The following is a 22,322-nucleotide window of genomic DNA, read 5'->3' as shown; positions in this document are numbered from 1 at the left end:
AGCGCTGGGTTGCGAAGCTGTCTGCAGCCTCTGCAGTGCCCTTTCGATTCCCGGCAGCCGGGCGAGGGTCCCACATGGCGCGCAGACCTCTCCTGCAGCCCGCTGCTCCCTTCAGCAGTGTACTTCATCAGTCTGCCTGCTCTGCTCTCCGCTCCGGCTCTGGTGAATTCTCTCACCCTCCCGTGCTTCTGACTGTACCCAGTGCTTGTATAAATAAATAAATAAATCTTAAAAAAAAAAAAAGAGCTGCCTTGGTATCCAGAGAAATCCTGGCACTCAGAGACCCTTGGTGCCCTTCAGTACTGCTCAATAATAACTTTGAATTAATTGTAACATTTTCTATATGGACACATATTTACAAACTTTTGACTATATTACTATATACTATGTGCTTAGCACTGATACAGATTTTCTATTCATTGTTGTTGTTTTAAAGATTTATTTATTTATATAAGAACAGGGTACTTCAGTCAGTCTGCCAGATTTTTTGTTCTATAGACACATTCTGGAAATCACCAAGAAGTCTCCCTTTATCTGCCCTTCTGACCCCCATGTTGCCACCAGCCACTCCACCCACTTTAGCATCTCTGCTGGGTGATACATAGATCCAAAAAGCTACCTTTTGATTTTAGGGCCTCTGGTTTTGTAGTGTGTCAACCTACCTAAGCTTGAGCCATTTTTCCAGAATCCCCTCACCTGTTTGTTCCAGGCTGGGTTGGTTACAAGGAAATTTGCATGAGAATCTGAAGGGGAAAATGAAGCAGCATCCTAAGCACACTCTCAAAGTGTGGGGTGCCAGGTGCACTGCACCTCCTGCACTCTGTGACTGGCCCACTGGATCACTTCCTCAGCCTTGAACAGCCAACAGCCTGACAGATCCCTGAGATTCACTCAGTGTGAAGGGCACCGGCCTTAACAATTAGTCCTCAGTGCTGCCATATTGACCAGAAGTTGCCTTGCCCCTGAGCAAAGCTAGGAGGCAGCAGCCTTCACAGACTTCATTACTACACATGTATAAGGTCTAATTTTTTATTTAAAAATCATTTTTATTTAACAATTTTATTTAAAAATGAATTTCATGAGCCACCCCTGATACAAGGGATGAAGGTGTAGGCCTTAAAACACAGATACAGCTGAGGGGAGTGACTTTTGTGAGCTGGTTTTGGCCACTTGTAGTTTAATGTGGAGTAGTGCATCAGCCTCATTTATCTGACACTTGGCTAGTCTAATGCAACTCAGAGGACAGAGCTCCAAGTATCAGGTAATAGCCGACTGTATAACACAGGCCTGGCAAGGAGCAAAATGCAAAAACTGCAAGGCACGGCCTGAGCATGGTCCTGGGTTCATTGCAGGGGGGTATTTGGAATAGGAGTTTTTCTGGGTGTACTGAGGGGAGAGGCGGTTCATTCCTCATCATGAAGCATGCTGTTGTGAGGAGGTCTTCCGCATATCATCTGTTCCCCAGTAAAGCAATTCTGTGCGCAGTGGCAGTAAATGCTTGCTGATAGCGCCCCCAGTGGGGAGAAGGCGTTACACCAGGTGACAGCGCTGCTCCGCAAAAATAACTCCTTTCTCAAGTTCACTGTAACACCAGAAAAATCAAATCTCTCTGGCCTTGTGGATGACAATAACTCACATTGCTTCTTGCAACTGAGAGATCTGATGGGGTGGAGATTTTATGTGGATGTAAGTTAGAAAAACAAAGCTTAATTCTGCTTTCTGAAAGCCATCTGCTTTGCTTAATTAAAATTTTAATTTTAGATTTTTCCACACATAATCATTGTAGGAAATAAGCTAAAATAGATAAGCACAAAAAAAAATTAGACGTCATTGGCAATCCCATAATCTGGAAGTGACATCATCATCACTGAGTTATAGAAAGACCAGGCACCAAAGCTACATGTTGTTCATTAAAACATAAACAAACCAGCATAAAGAGGTGAAAAATGCTTTGGCTGGAAGTCAGAAATCTGGATTCTCGTTCCAGTTCTCCTTTGATTTTCTGGAAGTCATACTACTTGTCTGAAAAAACGTGAGTGGAACACTTAATTTTCTGTGAAAATGAAAATTAAAAGCATGAATATTATTGCACAGAAGTGAGCATGTTTAGCTCTTGTGCGTGTGTGTGTGATATTGGAACACTTGGAGAGCACCATGGAGCTTCGTGCTCAGAGGGAAGGGATTCAAAGGGGAAATTGGAGTGATACTTGTGACATGGATCAGAGCGGAGAGGAGCTGAGGGACTTTTCTTGGTTTTTGGCTCTGCTCTGGGAGAAACATGAGGTCCATTTGTGCTCTAAGTATCCACAGGCCTCAAAGGGAGCTGCTTTGGTCATGCTAATATTCCCCTCATTCTCTGAGGGTGGGTCCAAGTAACGAGGGGGGCAGCAGAGCTTTCCTAACCTCTATGCTCCTCTCCTGGGCTGTTCCTGGCAGCTCTGAGCAAGTGGTCAGAGCAGGAGAAAGAACAGCAGAGCGGACCAACCGCAGTGATGAGGTCGGAAATAGGACATGTGAGGTCAAGTAGCTCCTCTTAGGGCCCCACCTGCAATCTTCAGGACCCCATTGGACCAGGCACCAAAGCCGTATGTTGTTCATTAAAACATGAACATCCTGGTCTCAGGACTTTGAAGAGAGGAAATGTCCTTCAGAAACCAGACACCGCCCACAGGTAGCTGCGGAGGAAGCCAAAGGTGGTGAATGATTAGCCGACCTGGCGGACAGCGCCAGAGTCTGTGGACCCCGAGTACCTGGAAAGATGTTTCATGAAAGCAACTGAGCTTGAACATGGGAGTCTATGGAACCCCTTCATAGCATGGCTGCTCCATGATGACACTCCTCTCAGACCTGCACCCCCAAAATATAGCCCACATTCAAAAGGAGCCCCCGGCTCATCCGCTGCAACTTGTCTGGAAAAAATGCCAAAGTGAGTCTTCGAAAAAGCCTTCAAGAATTTAGTCAACATGAATTTACACACTGCTGTGAATTCTACTAAGTATAACAGAACTCATAGAGAAGTATGTGTTAATTCTTACTCTCAAAGAGCTTGCGTTTGAGTTGAAGGCATGTGCCACTATATACACACTCACACCTGCACACACACATTCAAGTTTTCTATCCATTGAAATCAAACAATACATATGTAATTTAAAATTTTTTAACTGCAACTTTAAAAAGCATAAACAGTGAAATTCATCATGATACTATATTCAATCCAGTAAACTGAAAATACTATTTCAACTTGTAATGATTATAAAAATAATAAATGAAATATTTTAGGTCCCTTATGTTATACTAAGTCTTCAAACTCCAGCACATATTATACACCTGCAGCACATCTCAATTCAAACATGCCAAATGACAAGCACTCAGTGGCCTCTTGTCAGGGGCGCCCATTTTGGATGGAGAGATTTACAGTGTAGGGTAACATGTTGCGTGAAATATGGGTTTTAACGTTTTAGAGAAAATAGCAGTTCATGGAGGAAGTAGAAGTTTGATTAGAAAAGGCATTTAGAGAGCCAGACTCTAAACTCTTAATGGCTAAGGGGTTTTAGTGTGGTGCTTTCTTAAAGGATCTTTTAATTGATCTCCTTTCTGCTTGGGACAGTCAGTATCAACATCATCATTATAATCATCATCATGACCATCATCATCAAAAATGGATTGTATGGGCTTCCCTGGTGGTTCAGGAGTTAAAGTCTCAAGCTATCAAGCTATCACCAGCCACTGTGGCATGAGTTTGATCCCTGGCCAGGGAGCTGACCCATATGGCGCAGCCTGCTGCTCCCCTCAGCAGTATATTTCAGTAGATTCACCTGTTCTACACCCCACTCTGTCTCTGATGAATCCTCTCACCCCCACACTTTTGGCCTATACCCCAGTTCTTGTATGCATAAATAAATAAAAATAAATCTTTTAAAAAAATGGATTGCAACTCACCTGGGTGTATGGGAGAAATAGACCACAGGAAGAAAACTGGGGATTGGGCAAGACATACAGAGTGGACCATGAAAATTGTTACAGGCCAAAGATGGCCCATCTGTTCTGGTACCTAACTTTAATCTTATTTCAAGCAAGGGGAACTAAGCCTTGGGGATTGTCACTGACTTACAAAACAAGGCTCGAAAGAGATAGAAAATAGCACTCTAATTTCTTAATTTAAAGGACATATGTATTTTATTTTTCCTGGCATATCAGCTCATAATTTTTCTCTTCAAAATTTTCTCTGAGCTTTATACCTCATTCTATAATGATAACTTAGGCTTCACAGTTTATAGAATTGATTTGTAGTACTTTTCAACTATCAAATTTCCAATTGCAAATTTCCTTTTTTTTTAAGATTTGTTTTTATTTATTTATGCATACAGGAACTGGGGTGTAGATCAGAGGTGGGGGAGATGAGAGGATTCACCAGAGACAGGGTAGAGGGTAGAACAGGTGAATTGACTGAAATATACTGCTGAGGGGAGCAGCGAGCTAGACAGGAGAGGTCTGCTGTACCATGTGGATTAGCTCCCTGGCTGGGATTGAACACAGGCTGCAGAGGTGACCACACTGAGACTTAACCTCTAGGCTACCAGGGAGGCCCTGCAAATTTCCTTTTCTTCTGAAAGCTTTGGCAAGAGAAAACATAGGCTCACCTGTCATACTCATTTTTGCCTTATGACTACACTCTGAACTCATAGCCATGATGGAGGGGCTCAAGTACCCCAGGTCTGCTTTTCCATAGATCATTTATCTTCTCAATCAGAATCTCTATCCACTAACTAGAAGTTAACCTTTGCTCCCTTTTGTTCAGGATTCTGAATTCTGCAATTTGGGGACTCTGTATTTCAAAATTCTCTGCGTAGCCACAGATCTTTGACCACTAAAGTCTCTCGCTTCTCTCCTACAATGGAGAGTGGTGCTGGGTATTGCCAGGATGCCCAGCACCACACTGCCTAGCCTTTCAGTGACCACACTTGGGCAGTGGAAAGTGTAGAAGTTACAATGCCTCAAGGCATGGTTCATAGCAACCTCCCTCCTATTCCCCACCCTCTGTTTTTTCCATAACTGATGGTTGAATACAGAGGACTGAGAGGCCCCAGAGGAGGAAAACAGACAAGATGGGAGGAGTCTGGCTTCTGAGAGACCAGGGATAAGGCCTAGTAGCTAGGAGTGCTGGCTGTTGACTTGATGTGTGTGGAGGAATAACCTCTTGTCAAGTTAAGTCAATAAGATTCAGCATTTATCTGTCTTAACATATTGTTTTTTAAAAAGATTTATTTATTTATTTATACAAGCACTGGGTACAGTCAGAAGTGCGGGAGGGTGAGAGAACTCACCAGAGCCAGAGCGGGGAACAGAACAGGCAGACTGACGAAGTACACTGCTGAGGGGAGCAGCAGGCGGCAGGAGAGGTCTGCGCGCCATGTGGGACCCTCGCCTGGCGGCCGGGGATGGAACCAGCGCTGCAGAGGCTGCGGGCAGCTTCGCAACCCAGTACTCAACCGCTGCACCACCAGGGAGTCCCTAGCATTTATCTGTTTTAATTAATTAATACACATTGAATAATATACAGTCTACCAAGCCCCCCAAAAAGCCAGTGGGAACTCAAGTAAATTCAACCCATCTGTCAACTTTGCTGTTACAAGTTACCTGAAGGATGAAGTTTATAACTTCTATCCAACCCCTCCTCTGCCTTCAGCATCTCAAAGTCTAGAACAGTCAGAAACAAAGTCCAAGGTCACTGTTTCTGGGGCCCAAGAAACTTAGTTCACAAAGGCGACTGATGATGACACACAGAGAGCACAAGGACTTGAAAGTCCTGAAGCTTCCTGTTATCCTCAGATTCTCTTCTTTTTGGAAGCAGGCTTCCAGAAACAGGGCCACATCTTAATGAGTACATTGTTTCTGGTCACTGACCACGACTGGGTAAACCTTCTCCAAAAAGCCACCTGTTTTAGTCTTCTAGAGATACTGGCCCAGGCTGTGATTCTCATCTCAGGCTCTGGATCTTTTTTCACTTATAATGATGTATCTATAAGCCAAGAAAGCCAAAGATGGCCAGTAGTCATCAGAAACCAGGAGAGCATGGGATAGATTGTCCTGGAGAACCTCAAGAAGGATGCAGCAGTATTGCCCACATGTTGATTTTTGACTTTTGGCACCCAGAACTGTGAGAGTAAATTTCCATTGTGTTCAAGACAACAAAGTTGTGGTCATTTATATGGCAGCCTGGGAAAACAATATGGGTGGTGCCACGGTACTATCAGCTTGAGCTAAGCCCAGAGGTAAGAGAGCAAAAGTGCTAAGCGCATTTTGTTCATTCTTCTGCTGGGGCTCCTCATTGACCAAGCCCTCTACAAGCCAGAGGATAAGAGAATTCAGTGGTGTTCAGCAGACCACCTCTGTCTCCTGGGGGAGAGAATAGGGAGGAGGCAAATGACGGATTTGGAGGGGCAAACTGAATATAGACGGCACACCTCTTTGTAGGGTACCCCTAAATCCTGATTGTCTGGAGGAGTTTGATTTTTTTTTTAAATATTTTATTTATTTTATATAAGAACTGGGGTACAGGTCACAAGTGCGGGAGGGTGAGAGAATTCACCAGAGCCAGAGCTGGGAGCAGAACAGGCAGACAGACCAAGGACACTGCTGGGGGGAGCAGCAGGCGAGGCAGGAGAGGTCTGCTGCACCATGTGGGGTTCTCCCTGGCCGGTGGGGAATTGAACCGGCGCTGCAGAGGCTGCTGCAGACAGCTTCGCAGCGCGGCGCTCAACCGCTGTGCCACCAGGGAGGCCCCTGGAGGAGTTTGATTTTCACCTGTTGTCCAAGTGCAAGAATTAATTTTGCCATTTTCACTCTCAGGTGCCCATGTTTGAATGATAAATTATATGGCCGCATTAGTTATAGGTTAAAATTCAAATGAATCATTATTTACACGGAAATAGAATTTGCTTTAGGGTGTGTTGAGTGAGGTGATTCATCACACTCTCTTCTAATTGCTCTGTAGGCCTGACCAGTCTTAACAGGTGTGAGGAGGAAACATAGGAGCTCCTGAAGTTAACAAGAACACACCTGTCTCCAAAACCTAGGTCATTCATCCTGTATGTTTTACATTTAGCTTTTTTCAGTTCATCCTGGAGATCATTCTTGTCAAGACATACAGATAATTTTCGTTTGCTTGTTTTAACTCCTGCATAGTATTCTATAATTCAATAATTACTCCTCTATCAGGTGAATATTGATTTTTTAGTTTCCTATGGAAACAATGTGTCTGTAACTATTTTTGTACATGCTCTTTGTGTGGATGTGTGAGTAATTCTAGCATCTTGTTTAATAGCATCTTGTTACTAATACTATTTATTTATTTATTTATTTATTTATTTATTTTTAAGATTTATTTTATTTATTTATACAAGCACTGGGTACAGTCAGAAGCATGGGAGGGTGAGAGGATTCACCAGAGCCAGAGAGGGGAACAGAACAGGCAGACTGACGAAATACACTGCTGAGGGGAGCAGCGGGTGCCGCAGGAGAGGTCTGCATGCCATGGAACCCTCGCTGGCGGCCGGGGATCAAACCGTCACTGCAGAGGCTGCAGGCAGCTTCGCAGCCCAGCGCTCAACCGCTGCACCACCAGGGGAGGCCCACTAATACTATTTATTTTATAAAGAGTATTTTAATAAATTCCCTTTCTAGTCACAATGGAGTCTTGTCTGTCAGCTCACAGAATCAGAAGGCAGGCTAGGGAAAGGGGTTCCAGGTTAAGTATGAAAAAACAATTCCCAGAACTTCACAGCTGAAATGGGCTTATAAGGTTGAGACCTCTGCGGGCCCAGACCATGAGGGCAAAGTGGCTGGACAGTGAAGAACAGAGGTGAGGTTGTCATCTTTGCCACAGATTGTGCCACAGAATAGAAACTGCATGCACAGTCAGTTTCCTGACATTGCTCACGCCTGAATTGAAGTCTAATTGGTTACATGCCTATATTCTACCTAGCTCCAAGGCAGACCAGAGAAGGCAGGCCAAACAATATGGAAACTGATCAACATATTGGAAAGGGGTACAGATGTGGTTAAGTTCACATAACAAAAGTCCACTGCAAGCAGTGGGGACTGTTTGCTTGAAGAATATATGTACTAATGGGCTTCCCTGATGGCAAAAAGGGTTAAGACACAACCTTTGAAGCTATCCACAGCCACTGCAGCACAAGTTCGATCCCCGGCCAGGGAGCTACCCGCATGGCACAGCAGACCTCTCCTGACTCGCCCTCTGCTCCCCCCAGCAGTGCATTTCATTCAGTCTGCCTATTCTGTTCCCCACTGTCTCCGGTGAATCCTTTAACCCCCCACACCTCTGGCCTGTACCCCAGCTCTTGTATGCATAGCATAAATAAATCTTTTAAAATATATATATACCTTTATATTTTCACACACTACCAAACTCACTTCAACATAGACCAGTTTGCAGAGCTGCCTACAGCTTATAATTCCCTAAATCTTTACTGGCAATGGATAATATAATTTCTTTATATATTTGACAATTTTTGACAACCTGATGGTGATTTTAAAAAAGTCCTACTTTATTTAAATTTATTTATTTAAATTAGTTTTTTCTTGAATTTGGTTAGATTAGCACATTTTTCTTATGCTTTTTAGCATAATTTGTTCATCTCTGAGACAGCCATTTTTATTCTCTGCCAATTTTTTGTCGTTGACTTCCTTTTTATTTGGTTGTCTGTTCATATTTAAACATGTCTATAGATTCTCAGCAGCATTTTTTTGGTCTGTTACATATGTTTAAAATATTCTTCATAGTGTCCCTTTCTTTTTTCCTTGTGTCTTTTAGTTATAGGAAGTCTAAATCGAAAGTCTAATTTTTCAGTGTTGTTTTCCTTCCTCAAGAAAGCTTTTTGTGTCTCCTGTTATAAAATATCTCCCTTTATTCCCGTCAAGCAACTTTTATGGTCTTATTATTCATGTCTAATTTTTCAATCCGGCTATAATTCTTTGTTTCTGTGTTGTGTGGGTTTCTTCCCAGCCCTCTCCCCGCACCCCCCCCCCCCCCCCGCAGAAATGGAGATCCACTTATTTCTCATATTAACTGAAGAGCCGAACTTTACATGGGCAGTAAGTCCTCACATAACATTAGTAATAATATTTCACACGAAATGACATAAGGAGAGCAGTCTTTGAACAACATTGTTTAGCTCCGTTTTGGTTGGGATTTTCTTTCAGCAACATGATAGGCAAAGATTAACCAAACATTGTTCAAGGACCTGCTGTATTTGACACTCACACTACATATTCCTGTTTCTAGAGTCTTTATTACATTACACTATGGATTTAGGGACCTCTGGTCCTGACTTTTTCTTACATCACAATTCTAATTATTGAGTATTTATAATGTGTATGAAAAACTGGTAGAGCAATATAGTTCTCATTTTTTTCTTCTAGAAAAATTGACTTAGGTTCTTCTCTCTATATTTTTTTCCAGATATGATTTAAAATGGGTTTGCTGAATTCCATTAAAATCATGTTAAGAATTTTTTGATCCAGAGTGTCTTCAATTTAAATAGGATTCTGTAAAGGCAGATAAGTTATCCAGAAGATATGTTGAAGGAGTTATTATACTGGGAGAATTTCATTTATTATCAGAGATTTACGAAACAGTTCAGAATGGGGCAAATAGGACTTGAAGGAGCAGTGAGACAGAGTTTTCTGGATTTCTTCATCATTTACCACAATTATATTCAAAAACGGTGATAGTAAAAAATAGAAAGGTAGAAGAAAAATAATAGGAAAGAGTCCAGAAATGAGAGGCACAAGAAGGATTAGAAACACTTAGGCATGCTTGGGAAATTTTTCTTAAGTTCCACTCTGGCCTGCACCCTGACAGGTAAGCCCCAGCCAGGGGTGTGCAGACCCATCGGCCTCTCCCCACCCAGGGAAGCCTGGGGTAGAGACAGCGGTAATACATGCCCACACCCCTTGGGAAGACTGAGGACAATAGCACGGTTATACTTATACCAACAGGGTCTCCTTGTGCCTGCCGTCTATTCATTTCCTTGTCTGGATTTCTGCGGAAAAGCCAGTGAGCCCACATGACAGAAGCAGAGGCCTGACTTCAGACAGGGACCAACTGAAGTCCCTGTCCCATGCTGACCAGCCCTGAGTCTTTGGGCAAATGAACCCACTGGGGTCTTAATTATGGCAACTTCTGGAAAGCCATCAGGGCATACCTTATAGGTAGAGTAAAAATGATGCACAGAGAGACCATTTTAAATAGGACAGTGGAGTTTATGTTGCAGGTGAAGCAGGAAGAGAGTGGACCTGCTGCTTACATGGCTCAGATTTTGGACAGCGCTGCCTCCAGGAGAGTCCACTGAGCAGCTGGACTTTGCATTTAGAAGAGAGAGGAAAGGCAAACTCTGGAAGCAAACCAAGACTTTCTTAAACATCAGCTGTGCAGACAACAATGTTATATTCTTCTGGAATATGCAGAACCAATTAGGTAACTAGGGATCTAGGATATGGAAAATTCCCACTCTTAAGGAACCTGCTTTTAGCTGGTGGAGCAAAATCTCTCACAGGAAACAACATGGGAACAGGACAGAGGTTGATGAAGCAGCAGCACTGGCAACATAACAGCAGATTCACATCAGTCACTGAAGAGTCTCAAATAAAAGGAAAACAATGAGAATTTTCTGGAAAAGTTCTTGGGGGATGCTGTCATGCAGAAGATTTAAAACTGGGTATAAATTGACTCTCTGGAGTAAAAATGTGCAGGTGAAGACTTTTTCTAAGTTACAGAGTATTATTTGGCAGCGGCACAAGAGGAGCTAGTAAATTGGTGGTGGGGCTGGTGGTAAATAAAGAAGCAGCTAAGTACTTTGTTTTGTCTGAATTAGAGGTCAGGAATGAGAAATATGGTGACGTTAATGAAAATTTGATTTAAGGAGACTTGAAAAAAATCTGTGATATGAAAGCACTAATTTTCGCTCTTTGTGAAAAATTTGAAACAGTGCTAATCTACCCTAATTAAAAAATAGATGAGATTCTTAGCATTTCAACTTGGTTATTGGATAAGTGAATTGTGCCACATCTGCTTATGCTATTTTCAACATGGTAGTGTCATTTTTCTGGGCACCCAGAAATACCCACCACTGCAGTTTTGATTTGTGAGGAGTCTTTATTTCTCCATAAAAGCCCAGAGAAGCAGCTGGTGACAGCATGGCCTTCATTCCTGCGATGGTCTCCCTCTGTGCTTCTCTTCCCAACATGGTTCTTTCTTCCATTATTCATGTCACTGTCCCACTTGCTTATCCACAGAGACCTGTCAGTGCCTGGTTTCCAGGTCCTTCACTCCCTTTCTCCTCAGCAACTACAGGCACCGTCCTGTCCATAAATTTCACTCGGGACCAAAGAGGGTGCAAAGCCCTAGTGGGAGAGAACCCCCAGGGAGGAAGGCGGGGTGGACCATGCCCCAAGAACCCTAGGCCCTGTCTCAGCACTAGCTCTTTGAAAGAATGGGCACATGCTCATCCTTCTCTGGCAGCTCCACCTGCTGCAGCAACGTATAGAGGGATCCTCCAGCACTCATGGAACATGGGGCATCTCGGGATCTTGTCAGCTTCGAGCTGGGTCTATAGCAATGATGCCAAAAGGAAGAGGCACCATAGATGCCCAGCAGGCACAGGGCGTTGATCACCACATGCCAGCAGAAGAAGGTGGTGACAAACATGACATCCCTGATGTCATCATCCTGCCACGGGTAGCCAGAGACCGGCCGAAACAGAATGAAGCCGGCTTGCATCAGCCAGGAGCCCATCATCAGGAATAGAAAGTTCTCGATGAGTGAGAGGTGAAAGGTCTCGGGAGCCCACAGCCCTGCAGTCAGCACGAGCATCAGTAGGAACACCACCAGGATGAGCAGCGTGTGCACCTGCAGCTCCACCTCCGCAGAGCCTTGGCTATGGGACACCAGCAGGAGCAGGAGCATGTAGAAGTTCAGGACCTGACTCGCTTTTTCTAGGACCACACACCTCTGACGCAGTAGGTTCTTGCTTACGATGTCTGCACAGCCATTGAGAGTGAGGAGGAGGAACATGGTGAGGTGCTGCCACTCTTGGGGGTACATAAATCTTGGTGGTGTCTCCTTGCTCAGTAGCACCATCCCATCATCAATGCAGAAGACCACATACACCGCTAAGACGGAGCCAGTCACCACCTTCAATAAACCTCTATGGGATATTTTCCACAGCCAGGCCCATCTTCCCTTATTCTTGGGAGGGCATGAAGGATACAGGAGAGAGTCCCTGACCATCATGCCATGAAAGACCACCATTGCCTGACAGAGTCCATAGCAGAAAAGATAGAGCCCCGGGTAGAAGTGACCATTGAATTTTTTCATGAAATGCAGTTCTGTCTGACCAAGAAGTGAAGAACAAAGCTCAGTCTGCTCTCTTCTCCCTTGAGGGCTTCTCAGTTCTTGGGTACACCAAGAGGGGTATCTTCTACCTACTTTTATCACCCACCTCTGCCCACTGCATTCTGACAGAATGGAAAGTTCTAGACAGGAGCCTACGCTTTGGGTATGGCAAGTCTCATTGTTCCATTCCTTTCTAGTACATGGGGAACTAGCAGATGACTGCCAAAGAAAGAGGATGCATATTTTCAACCACGCACCTGTGAGAATGTGTGCCCTCGTGAACTTTCTCCTGCTTCCGGCCATTACTCAGGGGAGCAGTAGAGAGGGGCTAGAGCATGGCGTTTATCCAAAAAAGGCAGGGGTTCCTCGCATACACCTGTGCATCCTTTAAGACTCCTTCCTCATATCTTTGGTCAGGTATCAAAGACAAGTACATTTTTCCTGAACATACAACTTTATGTTCAGGAAGAATATAAACATTCTCTCTACTGGGTGGTTGATGAACCTTGAAAATCACCCTTTGAGATCAATTTTGGAATGTGAGGTGTAATTTGTTATTGAAATGAAGATATGTTGAGACAGAAGCTCAGTGAGCCCATAATATTTAATGTGAATTAACTTGTTCTCTCCTTAATTATCACTGACTACATATCCAATACATGTAGTCCTAAGTATGTAGTCCAACACATGTAGGTGAGAGTCAGCTGCTCATGAGGGACAATATCCAGGCAAAATTCTTTGTTTAGAGGGGATTGTGGCAAGCAAGGTATAGGGAATATGAGGCATGCCCCAAGCACACAGATAGTCCTGGGCTCATTGCAGAAGATCCTCCATGGAAGAGCAATTTCTCAGGGTGGGGGTGGAGGGTGTCAGAGTTCCTGAGGGGAGTGGAAGCTTATCACTCAACACAAACTATGCTGTCTTCTGCATCACAGTCTTCTGCATAATCATTCGTCCTCCAGTTACAAGTAATCTTTTGGGGGCAAAGAGACAATAGCTGTTTTCTGCTAGTGCCCCCAGAGGAGAGGAGGAGAATTTACACCCGTGTCACAGCACTGCTTCTGAGTCTTCACTCTATTCAAGTATCTCTGTTTCCTATGCCTAGTTAACATCAGAAAAATCTACACTGTTCATGCTCTTGAGGATGGTGGCCATATCTTGTCAGTGGGAGGACGGAGATCTGAGTGGGAAATGTAGGAGGGATCGCTTAAGGTTGCTGTACAGGGCAACTAAGCTTCCTTATACCATTTTTAACTTCAACTTTATTTTTTGATGGAGGCGGGTTATAGACTGGCTAGAAATTCTCCATATGTGTTTTTGTTTCTTCCCGTGTATGCTGATAAACTACATTTCCCATCTTGCCTTGCAGTTAGATGTGTCTTCGTAACAGAGTTGTAGCCTATGGAATATGAATAGAATTGATACATGTTACCTTCTAATCTCACCCACAATATCCTCCCTTACATATGCTTCCAAATTACTTTTTATTTCCTTTTGTTTTGTGCACACTATCACAAGTTATTAAAATCATGCTGTTGAGATGGAGGAACCCCATGACGGAAGGTAAAGATTTCGTGGATTACTCTTTCTAGGAAGCCTACACACTGTTCAAGAACACTCATTTCACATTATTGTGGGCAAGAATAAACTTTTTATAAGCAATAGAAATGTTCACATTTGTTTTTTATAGCAGCTAATTTACACAAGCTAATTTAAAACTGAGGTATATAGAAAACCTTGGAAAAAAATCCATAAGCAAAAAGTGAGAGAAAAATAAGCACCTGCAATTACAAACCTGTGATAATTGCTGCTAGCATGCCCCTGTGGAACCCCAGCTTTAGCAAACTCCAGCTTTAGCAAACCCCAGCTTTAGTACGTTTGTGAAATGGAAAAAAAAAAAAACTGAAAATTGAAAGACCAGGATTCATCTTAATTTCCCCTAGATTAGCAGGACTTTACATTTCCTGTCAGAGAAGGACAAAGGTGAGGAGGGAAGAGGAGGTACAGTAGAGAGGGGAAGGGAAGGGAGGGTAGAGAGAAAGGAGGGAAAAGGCAAGGAGGAAAACATGAGGGCTGTTGCATAGAAGGAAGAGATTTTATTACCTCACATTTTTTCCTTTTTAGCTACAAGTTAAAGCACCCAGAAAACTTCAAAGAACTGAATGTTCAGGGGGTAAAGGTACAAAGTGAAGTGGAGAATGTGCCACTGTAAGAGTGAACCAGACAGGAGAAACTTCTGGGACACTCCTTGTTCTTGTCTTTGCTCTGGAAATCATTGAGCTGCCCCGAAAGGGAAGCAGCCTGTGATGAAGCAGAGTCTGTTGTTCCAGTAAGTGTTTAATCAACAAAGAGCCAGTGCATGTTTCTGAGTAGCCCATTTCTACCTAGGATGGAATGCAGGTGTCAGAAAAGTTTCTTTTTACTCATTAATAAGGTTATTTCCAGCACTCAGAGCTGTGGGTCTAAAGGAGATAGTGGGCATTGATGGACAAACAAGTACCATTCACCTCCTGACTCCACATTTATCTCCACCTCTTGGTCATTCTTTGCAGCTGTGAGCCAGTGGTCAGAGGAAGTGAAAAAACAGCAGCTCTGACCCAACAGCAATTGTGAGGTTGGAAGTGGGCTATCTGAGGACAAGGAATCCCTCTTAAGTCCCACCTGGGATGTTCACACCTCCACCTTGGCCAGGCACCAAGGCTACAGGTTGTTCATTAAAACATGAACATCCTGTCTCAGGACTTTGAAATCTGAGAGGAATTTGTGAGGAAATGTCCATCAGAAACCAGACACTGCCCACAGGTAGCTGTGGAGGAAGCCAAAGGTGGTGAATGATTAGCTGACCTGGCAGACAGCACCAGAGTCTGTGGACCCTGATTACCTGGAAAGATGTTTCATGAAGGCAACTGAGCTTGACCAAGGGAGCCCATGGAACCCCTTCATGGCATGGCTGCCACGAAGACCCCTAGACCCCTACATTCTTAGGGAGCCCCTGACTCAGCTTCTGCCACTTGTCTGGAGAAAATGCCAAAGTGAATTTTCAAGAAAGTCTTCAAGAATCTGTCAGCATGAGTTTACTGATTATGGTGAGATAACCATGTCCTTGCAAAGCTTGCAATATAGTTAAAAGTGCAGTATATACACACACACACACACACTATCCATTAATTACAGAATTATTTAAAATTGGAAAATGCCATTTAGAAGATTTCAATGACAGGAGTCATTCATGGGAAATGTTAGTGAGAATCATCCTTAGTACATGCTCTAAAACTCTGCCAAGAAGTCAGAGAAGGTTTTAGGGTCAGAGCCTTTCAAAAGTTTTTCTACCAACTTTAAAGAATCCTTTATTTGTTAGAGTTGTGGGACAGATCTGGATGGCTAGTGCTGTTTTGTGTGGGTTGTAGAGTGGCAGGGCCGATTGAATGTGTGTCTCGGGCGGTTGCTAATGCTAAGACAGGCTGCTGGAGGAAGGAGTGGTCCTCAGATTTGGCATGAGAACTTTGACCTCCTCAAGTCCACAGATCACCCCCTCCTTATGGAAGATACCTATCTTGAAAGAGATTCTTCTTCTGCCTAGGTACATTGCAATGACTATGCCAGGGAGAGTTCCATTAAAGAGGATGCAGGTCCTTTCATAAGTCACTCCTGCCACTCTTATTACCTCCATGTCCAAAAGTAGATCCCAATATAGGCCAGACAAACACACAGACAATCTGGAAATCAATTTAGCAAAAGAATTGTAAGACCTGAACAATCAGTATTTTTAAGAGCTTGGGGACCATGGGTGTGAATGAATTCTAAAGGTGTTTTTGAAGTGTTCATTAAGCCATATATAGCAATATGAATACACTTTCCTAGGTTTAACATGTGGCTTGAGCATCTGGGAATGGTGGAGATAGGTTGCTTGGTTGGCAGGTTGAAAGCAGAACTCAGTGGTGGCCAACTGTCAGTGAAGACAACTTATTGGAAACTCCCTGGCGAAGTTCCAAAGGAACACTGCAATATAGAGCTTTCTGCAAAGATGGGAACTTTCTCTGATATGTGCTATCCAATAAATTCTAACCATCTATGGCTATTGAGCATTTGAAATATGGCTACTGCAATGACGGTGTTGATTTTTTTATTTTAATGAATTTAAATGTAGCCAGACCCACATGGCTAGTGACAGATGTCTTGAATGGGACAGCTCTAGTGGAAGGAGGCTGAAGGCTCAGTAGAAAGGCAAGAACACTTCTTTTTTTATGAATATACTCTGGCTCCATCTCACAGATTCTGATATATGGAATACTCTCATTATCATTTGCTTTTGAATAATTTGTCCATTTCTAGTTTTATTTCCTTTTTAACCCAAAAGTTATCTAGAAGAGCTCCTGTTAATTTTCAAATAAATGGTACCCTGTTTTCTTTTATTATCCGTTGTCTGTAAACAAAAGCCATCAGTTACTTGAACAATAAAATGGGTTTATTTGGGGGCCTCCCCTGGTGGCACAGCGGTTGAGCACTTGGCTGTGCAACATCTGCAGCACCGGTTTGATCCCCCACTGCCGGGGAGGGTCCCACATGGCATGCAGACCTCTCCTGCCGTGCCCGCTGCTCCCCTCAGCAGTGCATTTCGTCCATCTGCCTGTTCTGCTCCCCGCTCTGGCTCTGGTGAATTATCTCACCCTCCCATGCTTCTGACTATATCCAGTGCTTGTATAAATAAATAAATAAATCTTTTAAAAAAATGGGTTTATTTGGAAACCAACAATAGAAAAGGATAGATTGAAAAATGTGTTCCTGGCAAAACTCATGACCTTTTCCCCAAATCCAAGGTTAACAGCCCCCTGTATAGCCTTTGGTGGCCCTTCTCTCATTCCTTCTGGAGGGGGAAGCAGCATGATTCCTCATGTAAGATGCAGAGCATGTCCTGTAGCTTTCTGATTGACACAAGTGTGAGGTGGGGTTTCTGTATAGTAATGTTCACATACCACTTTTAATGTTGATACTATTTCTGAAAAAAAAAAAAAGTTTTCATAAATGTTCCATTGGCAGTATTTAAATAGCATATATTCCTGAAAATTTTCATCTGATGTTTATTTCTGACATGGGCATGTCATGTTCTTTGGCTATGACTCTGAATTTGTTCATTCTCTTTTTATTTCTATCAATTTTTATTTTGTGCACATAGATGTCATGTTGCAAATGCATTAAAAATCATATCTATATCTTCTCAGTAGACACAAAAGAATGAGGAAAGTATTTGTCCCTTTTAATTATTAATGTTTTTCATTTTCTCTTCTGTCTGTCATTATTAGCATTTTAACATCTGTTTTCTTTTATAGTCTCCAGGTATACTTTTATGCCTATGTTTTCAATTTCTCTGGCTTGTTATTTTAAGTCTCTGTTTAAAAAAAATCTTTTTTAAAAAAAGTCTCTTTAAAAAAGAAAAAAGCATATAGCTTGATTTGAATCCTATCTGAAAATCTGTGTTACTTGGATGGGGAATCTATTATACTTAAATTTATTGTGATCATTGATATATTTGGGCTTATTTTTCACATTTTGTTTATGCTTCATGTTCTGCTTTTTGTTCCTGACCTCAGTACCACCTTTAAAAACATTTCCACAGGAATGACTAACTTACATTTAGAATTAACATTTCCACTGAAATGCAGATATATATCTGAGAATGAAGGTTAGGGGACCTCGGGACTGGAGACATACGTCAGGCATAAAGGAAATCATCCAATGCACCTCTGGGCTCTCCTGGGCTGGTAAATAATCAAACAAGCATCAGAGAGATTGATAAGAGAAAAAAACTTACAAACGTTTGATAATAACGGGTGTGCCTCCTGTATATATGGAGAGCTCCAGCATGACTGAGTAGACTTGTCATCTTAAGTAGCTCAGCTAAGACAAGGGAGGGTGGGGAATAAAAGGGAAGTTCTGGTGGGGTGTTTATTGAGAAAATGAAGGACCACAGATGTAAGTTCTGTCTTCTCTATTAAAAAGAAGAGATCAGCTCTTCCTGGGACAGGGCTTACAGAGAGAAGTTTTCAGATCAAAATCGAAGTAACTTCCCCCATCCTTCAAAGGCTCCCCCATGAAACAAAACTCTTGCCAAAGATGTGTTTTAGGATGACAGATTTCTGTTCTCCTACATACATGATTTCTATCTTTCCCAACATCCCTCTCCCCCCAACTCCAATCTTGTATAACTTTAGAAGCAGTGGTGCTGAATCTAAACCCACAACACACTGTGTAGACATGTCACAGTATTTGTGCCTCAAATAAATGAATTTTTACATATGAGACTAAATAAAAATCAAGGCCTCATATTGTTGTAGAGCAACCCCGATACAAAACGGGGTGCCTGATTGTGGGTCCTCACCCGCGCACTTAAAAGGACTTATTAATGTTCTACTGCAGGCACACGCGAAAGGTTAATAAAAGGTTTATTTAACTCCACCCTCAGGTCCCAGCCACCCTCCCTTTGGTGGTGACGGGATTTGTCTTTCCCAATGTCTTGATGGCTTTAGTCTGGAGTGGGGGTGGGGTCCACAAAGCCTGTACGGGATTAGCTCAGGACATCATTTCCCCCTAACAATATCGCTGGTACCTCAACACATTTGGAAGCAATAGTTATCAGCTAGTGTGTTTTGTAAGAAGGATTAGAACATTCTGAGAAATCCTAAGAAGATATAGGGTAAGGTGATTATGTTACCAGACTCAAGGGTTTCATTGCTTGGTGGGTAACCACCAATTCATCAGACCAAGCTGTTTGAGTCTGGCAAAAAAAGTTGAATCAATTAAGGAAACATCTCTCTCAAAGCACTGTGACCCCTTTCTAAAGGGAGTTAGGATTTTACAGGACCACTGGCAGTTAGACAGGGTGGGAGTCGGATGGGGTGTCTGGAATCTTGGTTGAGCAGGAGCACTGTAGCTTCTTGATCAGATGATGCCTTTGTCTGAATCACTTGTTAAGAAAATGGCAGCAGCATGGGCCTCCCTGGTGGCGCAGGCGGTTGAGCGCTGCACTGTGAAGCTGTCCGCAGCCTCTGCAGTGCGGGTTCGAACCCAGCCGGCCAGAGAGAATCCCACATGGCACAGCAGACCTCTCCTATCTTGCCTGCTGCTCCCCTCAGCAGTGTATTTCCTCACTCTGCCTGTTCTGTTCCCCACTCTGTCTCTGGTGAATCCTCTCACCCTCCTGCACATCTGGCCTGAACCCCGGTTCATGTATAAATAAATCTTTTTTTTTTTTAAAGAAAATGGCAGCAAAGCACATGACTCTGGTGAGGATTTTAATATGAAATGGATGTTAATGAATGCTGGTGATTTCAGCTCAGAATTAAAGCAACTTTCTACACGTTGTTTTAGGATTTAAGCAGTTTGGACTGGAATGCATACCTAATCCTTAACTAAAGTTTCAAGTAGCTTTAGGGGTTTTCCTGATTAAGCAAACTGCTTTGTCAGTCTTCTGTCTGCTGGGTGACAATTAGCAGCAAGGTTTCTAGGAACCTCAGTTTGGAGGTTCAACCTCAGCTAAAACTCAGTTTCATCATCTTTTCTGAGATTCAATAGTTGTAGAGATTTAGTATTTAACTTCTCTAAGTCCCAAATGCCTCATAAGTAATTTGGGGACAATACTAGTATCATTTCAGAGGGTGACTGAAGACTAGAAGAGATTATCTGTTAAACACAGCACAATCCATCTCAGCACTATCAAGCTATTGGCAGCCACTGAGGAATGAGTTCGATCCCCAGCCAGGGAGATAACCCACATGGCAGCAGACCTCTCCTGCCTCACCTGCTGCTCCCCTCAGCAGTGTATTTCAGTGGATCCACCTGTTCTGCTCCCCAATCTGTCTCTGGTGAATCCTCTCACCCCCCATACTGTGCCCCAGTTCTTGTATGCATAAATAAATAAAAATAAATCTTTTTTTAAAAAAAGCACAGCACAATCCTTGGCATATAGGATAACTAAAAAAAAAAATGTGGATCTCCCCTGGTGGTGCAGTGGTTGAGCGCTGGCCTGCGAAGCTGCCAGCAGCCTCTGCAGCTCTGGTTTGATTCCCGGCCGCCAGGCGAGAGTCCCACATGGTGCACAGACCTCTCCTGCCGCTCCCGCTGCTCCCCTCAGCAGTGTATTTCATCAGTCTGCCTGTTCTGTTCCCTACTCTGGCTCTGGTGAATTCTCTCACCCTCCCGTGCTTGTGACTGTACCCAGTGCTTATATAAATAAATAAATAAATCTTTTAAAAAAAATGTTAGCTGATTGTGAAATGATGACATAAGAAAATTTTGGTTATTCAGATCACCAAAATCTATTTCTCATAACTATTTGGTCTTCATTCATAGTTCCTTCATTCATAGTTACCTAATCCCCTGGCATTTCCTAAGTGTGTACTACAGGGGGCAAAAAAAAAAAGTGCTGTTTGTTATGTTAATGAATGCAACTTCTGGGAAACTCATCAAGATGGGGGCCCGTTGCCAGAGAAACTAATATGAGTAGAGTTTAGGACTTTCGGTCCTGTCCCCTGATTTTCTGAGAGGGAAGCGAGGCTGAAAGTTGATTTCAATTGCCAGTTGCTGGTGATTTAGTCAGTCATGTTTATGTAATGATGCCTCCATAAAAACTCAAGAGAAGGGGCTTCAGTGAGCTTCCACATTGGTCATCATGTGAAGATTTGGGGAGGATGGCACACCTAGAGAGAGCATAGACCCTCCATGCCCTTCTCCACTCCTTGCACAAAGCATCTTTTCCATCTAGCTGTTCCTAATTTATATCCTTTCTAGTCAATTTGTCATTTAGTGATTAGGAGGGGAGTAGATAGACTTCCTGAGTTGTGTGAGCCCTGTAGCATTTGGATTGAACTGGAGAAGGGTGTCCTGGAAGCCTCTGATTTATAACCAGTTGATCAGAAGCACTCTTTGCTTGCAACTGGCATGTGAAATAATGGCAGTCTTGGGGAACTGAGCCCTGAAGCTGCAGAAAATGATGCTATCACCTGGAATATAGTATCAGAATTGAGTTGAATTGTTGGACTTCCTGCTGGGTATCCAAGAATTGCTTATTGGTTCACACACTCTATTCACTCCCATTGGAATTACATTCAGGAACTCGTACACACTGATATTATTAATAATAATTATATCTTAGTTCACTCCCAGGACCTGAGGCAAGATTGTTTTCACACAAATTGTCTTCCTTAATCCTCTGGGAAAGAAAGCTGTGGAGCCCCTGGAAGACTCGTGATATTCCTATGAAAAGACATGACCTACATCCCTTGTTATTCTTCACATCCCCTAAGCTGACTGAGAATATCAGGATGTAAACAGAGAATCCAACTGTAAACAGCTACCACAATCACTGGCTTTGTACAGTAACCTCTGCCCTTTTTTTTTACAGTTTGTCTGAAGTTGCTGCATTAAGAAGATCTGGCCTTAATGGAATATTTAGTCCTGGATCTTTTCATGTCCCAAATTAACTTTAATGAGCAAACAGGGAAAGATCAAGAGGGTTGCGACTAGAACTAAGGGGAAACTTTGAAGCAGAAGCCAGGATGGGGTAGATGCCCTCTGGACTTGGGCCAGCGTTTGCTTTTGATTATAGCGAACCTTCAGATCTTGTTCATCAGAGCTGCAAACAAAGGGCTCTGGTACCAGAATGCTGAGATTCCATCTTTTGCAATACCTCTCTGTTCCTCATTCAACGAACATCTACTGAATACCTACCATGAGCAAGAAAGTTACTTTTAGTAAAAGCTTTGGGTAATACCAACTGAATGAGAGATTGTCACTGCCCTCATGGACTTTACGTTCTATAAGAGGAAATAGGATGGACACATAAGGAGGGGGACTGTGACTTGTCCTAAAAGAGGTGCAAAGTTCTATCAGATGGAGGAGGGAACAATTACTT

At 43.0% G+C, this 22,322-nt stretch overlaps 1 protein-coding gene across 1 annotated transcript; it reads right to left on the bottom strand.

Moving 5' to 3' along the window:
• Positions 1-11,497: 11,497 nt before the first annotated feature.
• Positions 11,498-12,397, bottom strand: LOC311181606 (transmembrane epididymal protein 1-like; the record flags this gene model as incomplete). The annotated part of the gene is made up of 1 exon (XM_084250052.1): positions 11,498-12,397. The coding sequence occupies one exon, from the start codon at positions 12,395-12,397 to the stop codon at positions 11,498-11,500; it is 900 nt and encodes a 299-aa protein (XP_084106178.1).
• Between the last annotated feature and the right edge of the window lie 9,925 nt (positions 12,398-22,322).

The sequence above is a fragment of the Talpa europaea genome, assembly GCF_964194135.1.
Source record: "Talpa europaea genome assembly, chromosome: 12".
Classification (NCBI taxonomy): domain Eukaryota; kingdom Metazoa; phylum Chordata; class Mammalia; order Eulipotyphla; family Talpidae; genus Talpa; species Talpa europaea.
This window is presented reverse-complemented; position numbering and strand designations above follow the sequence as displayed.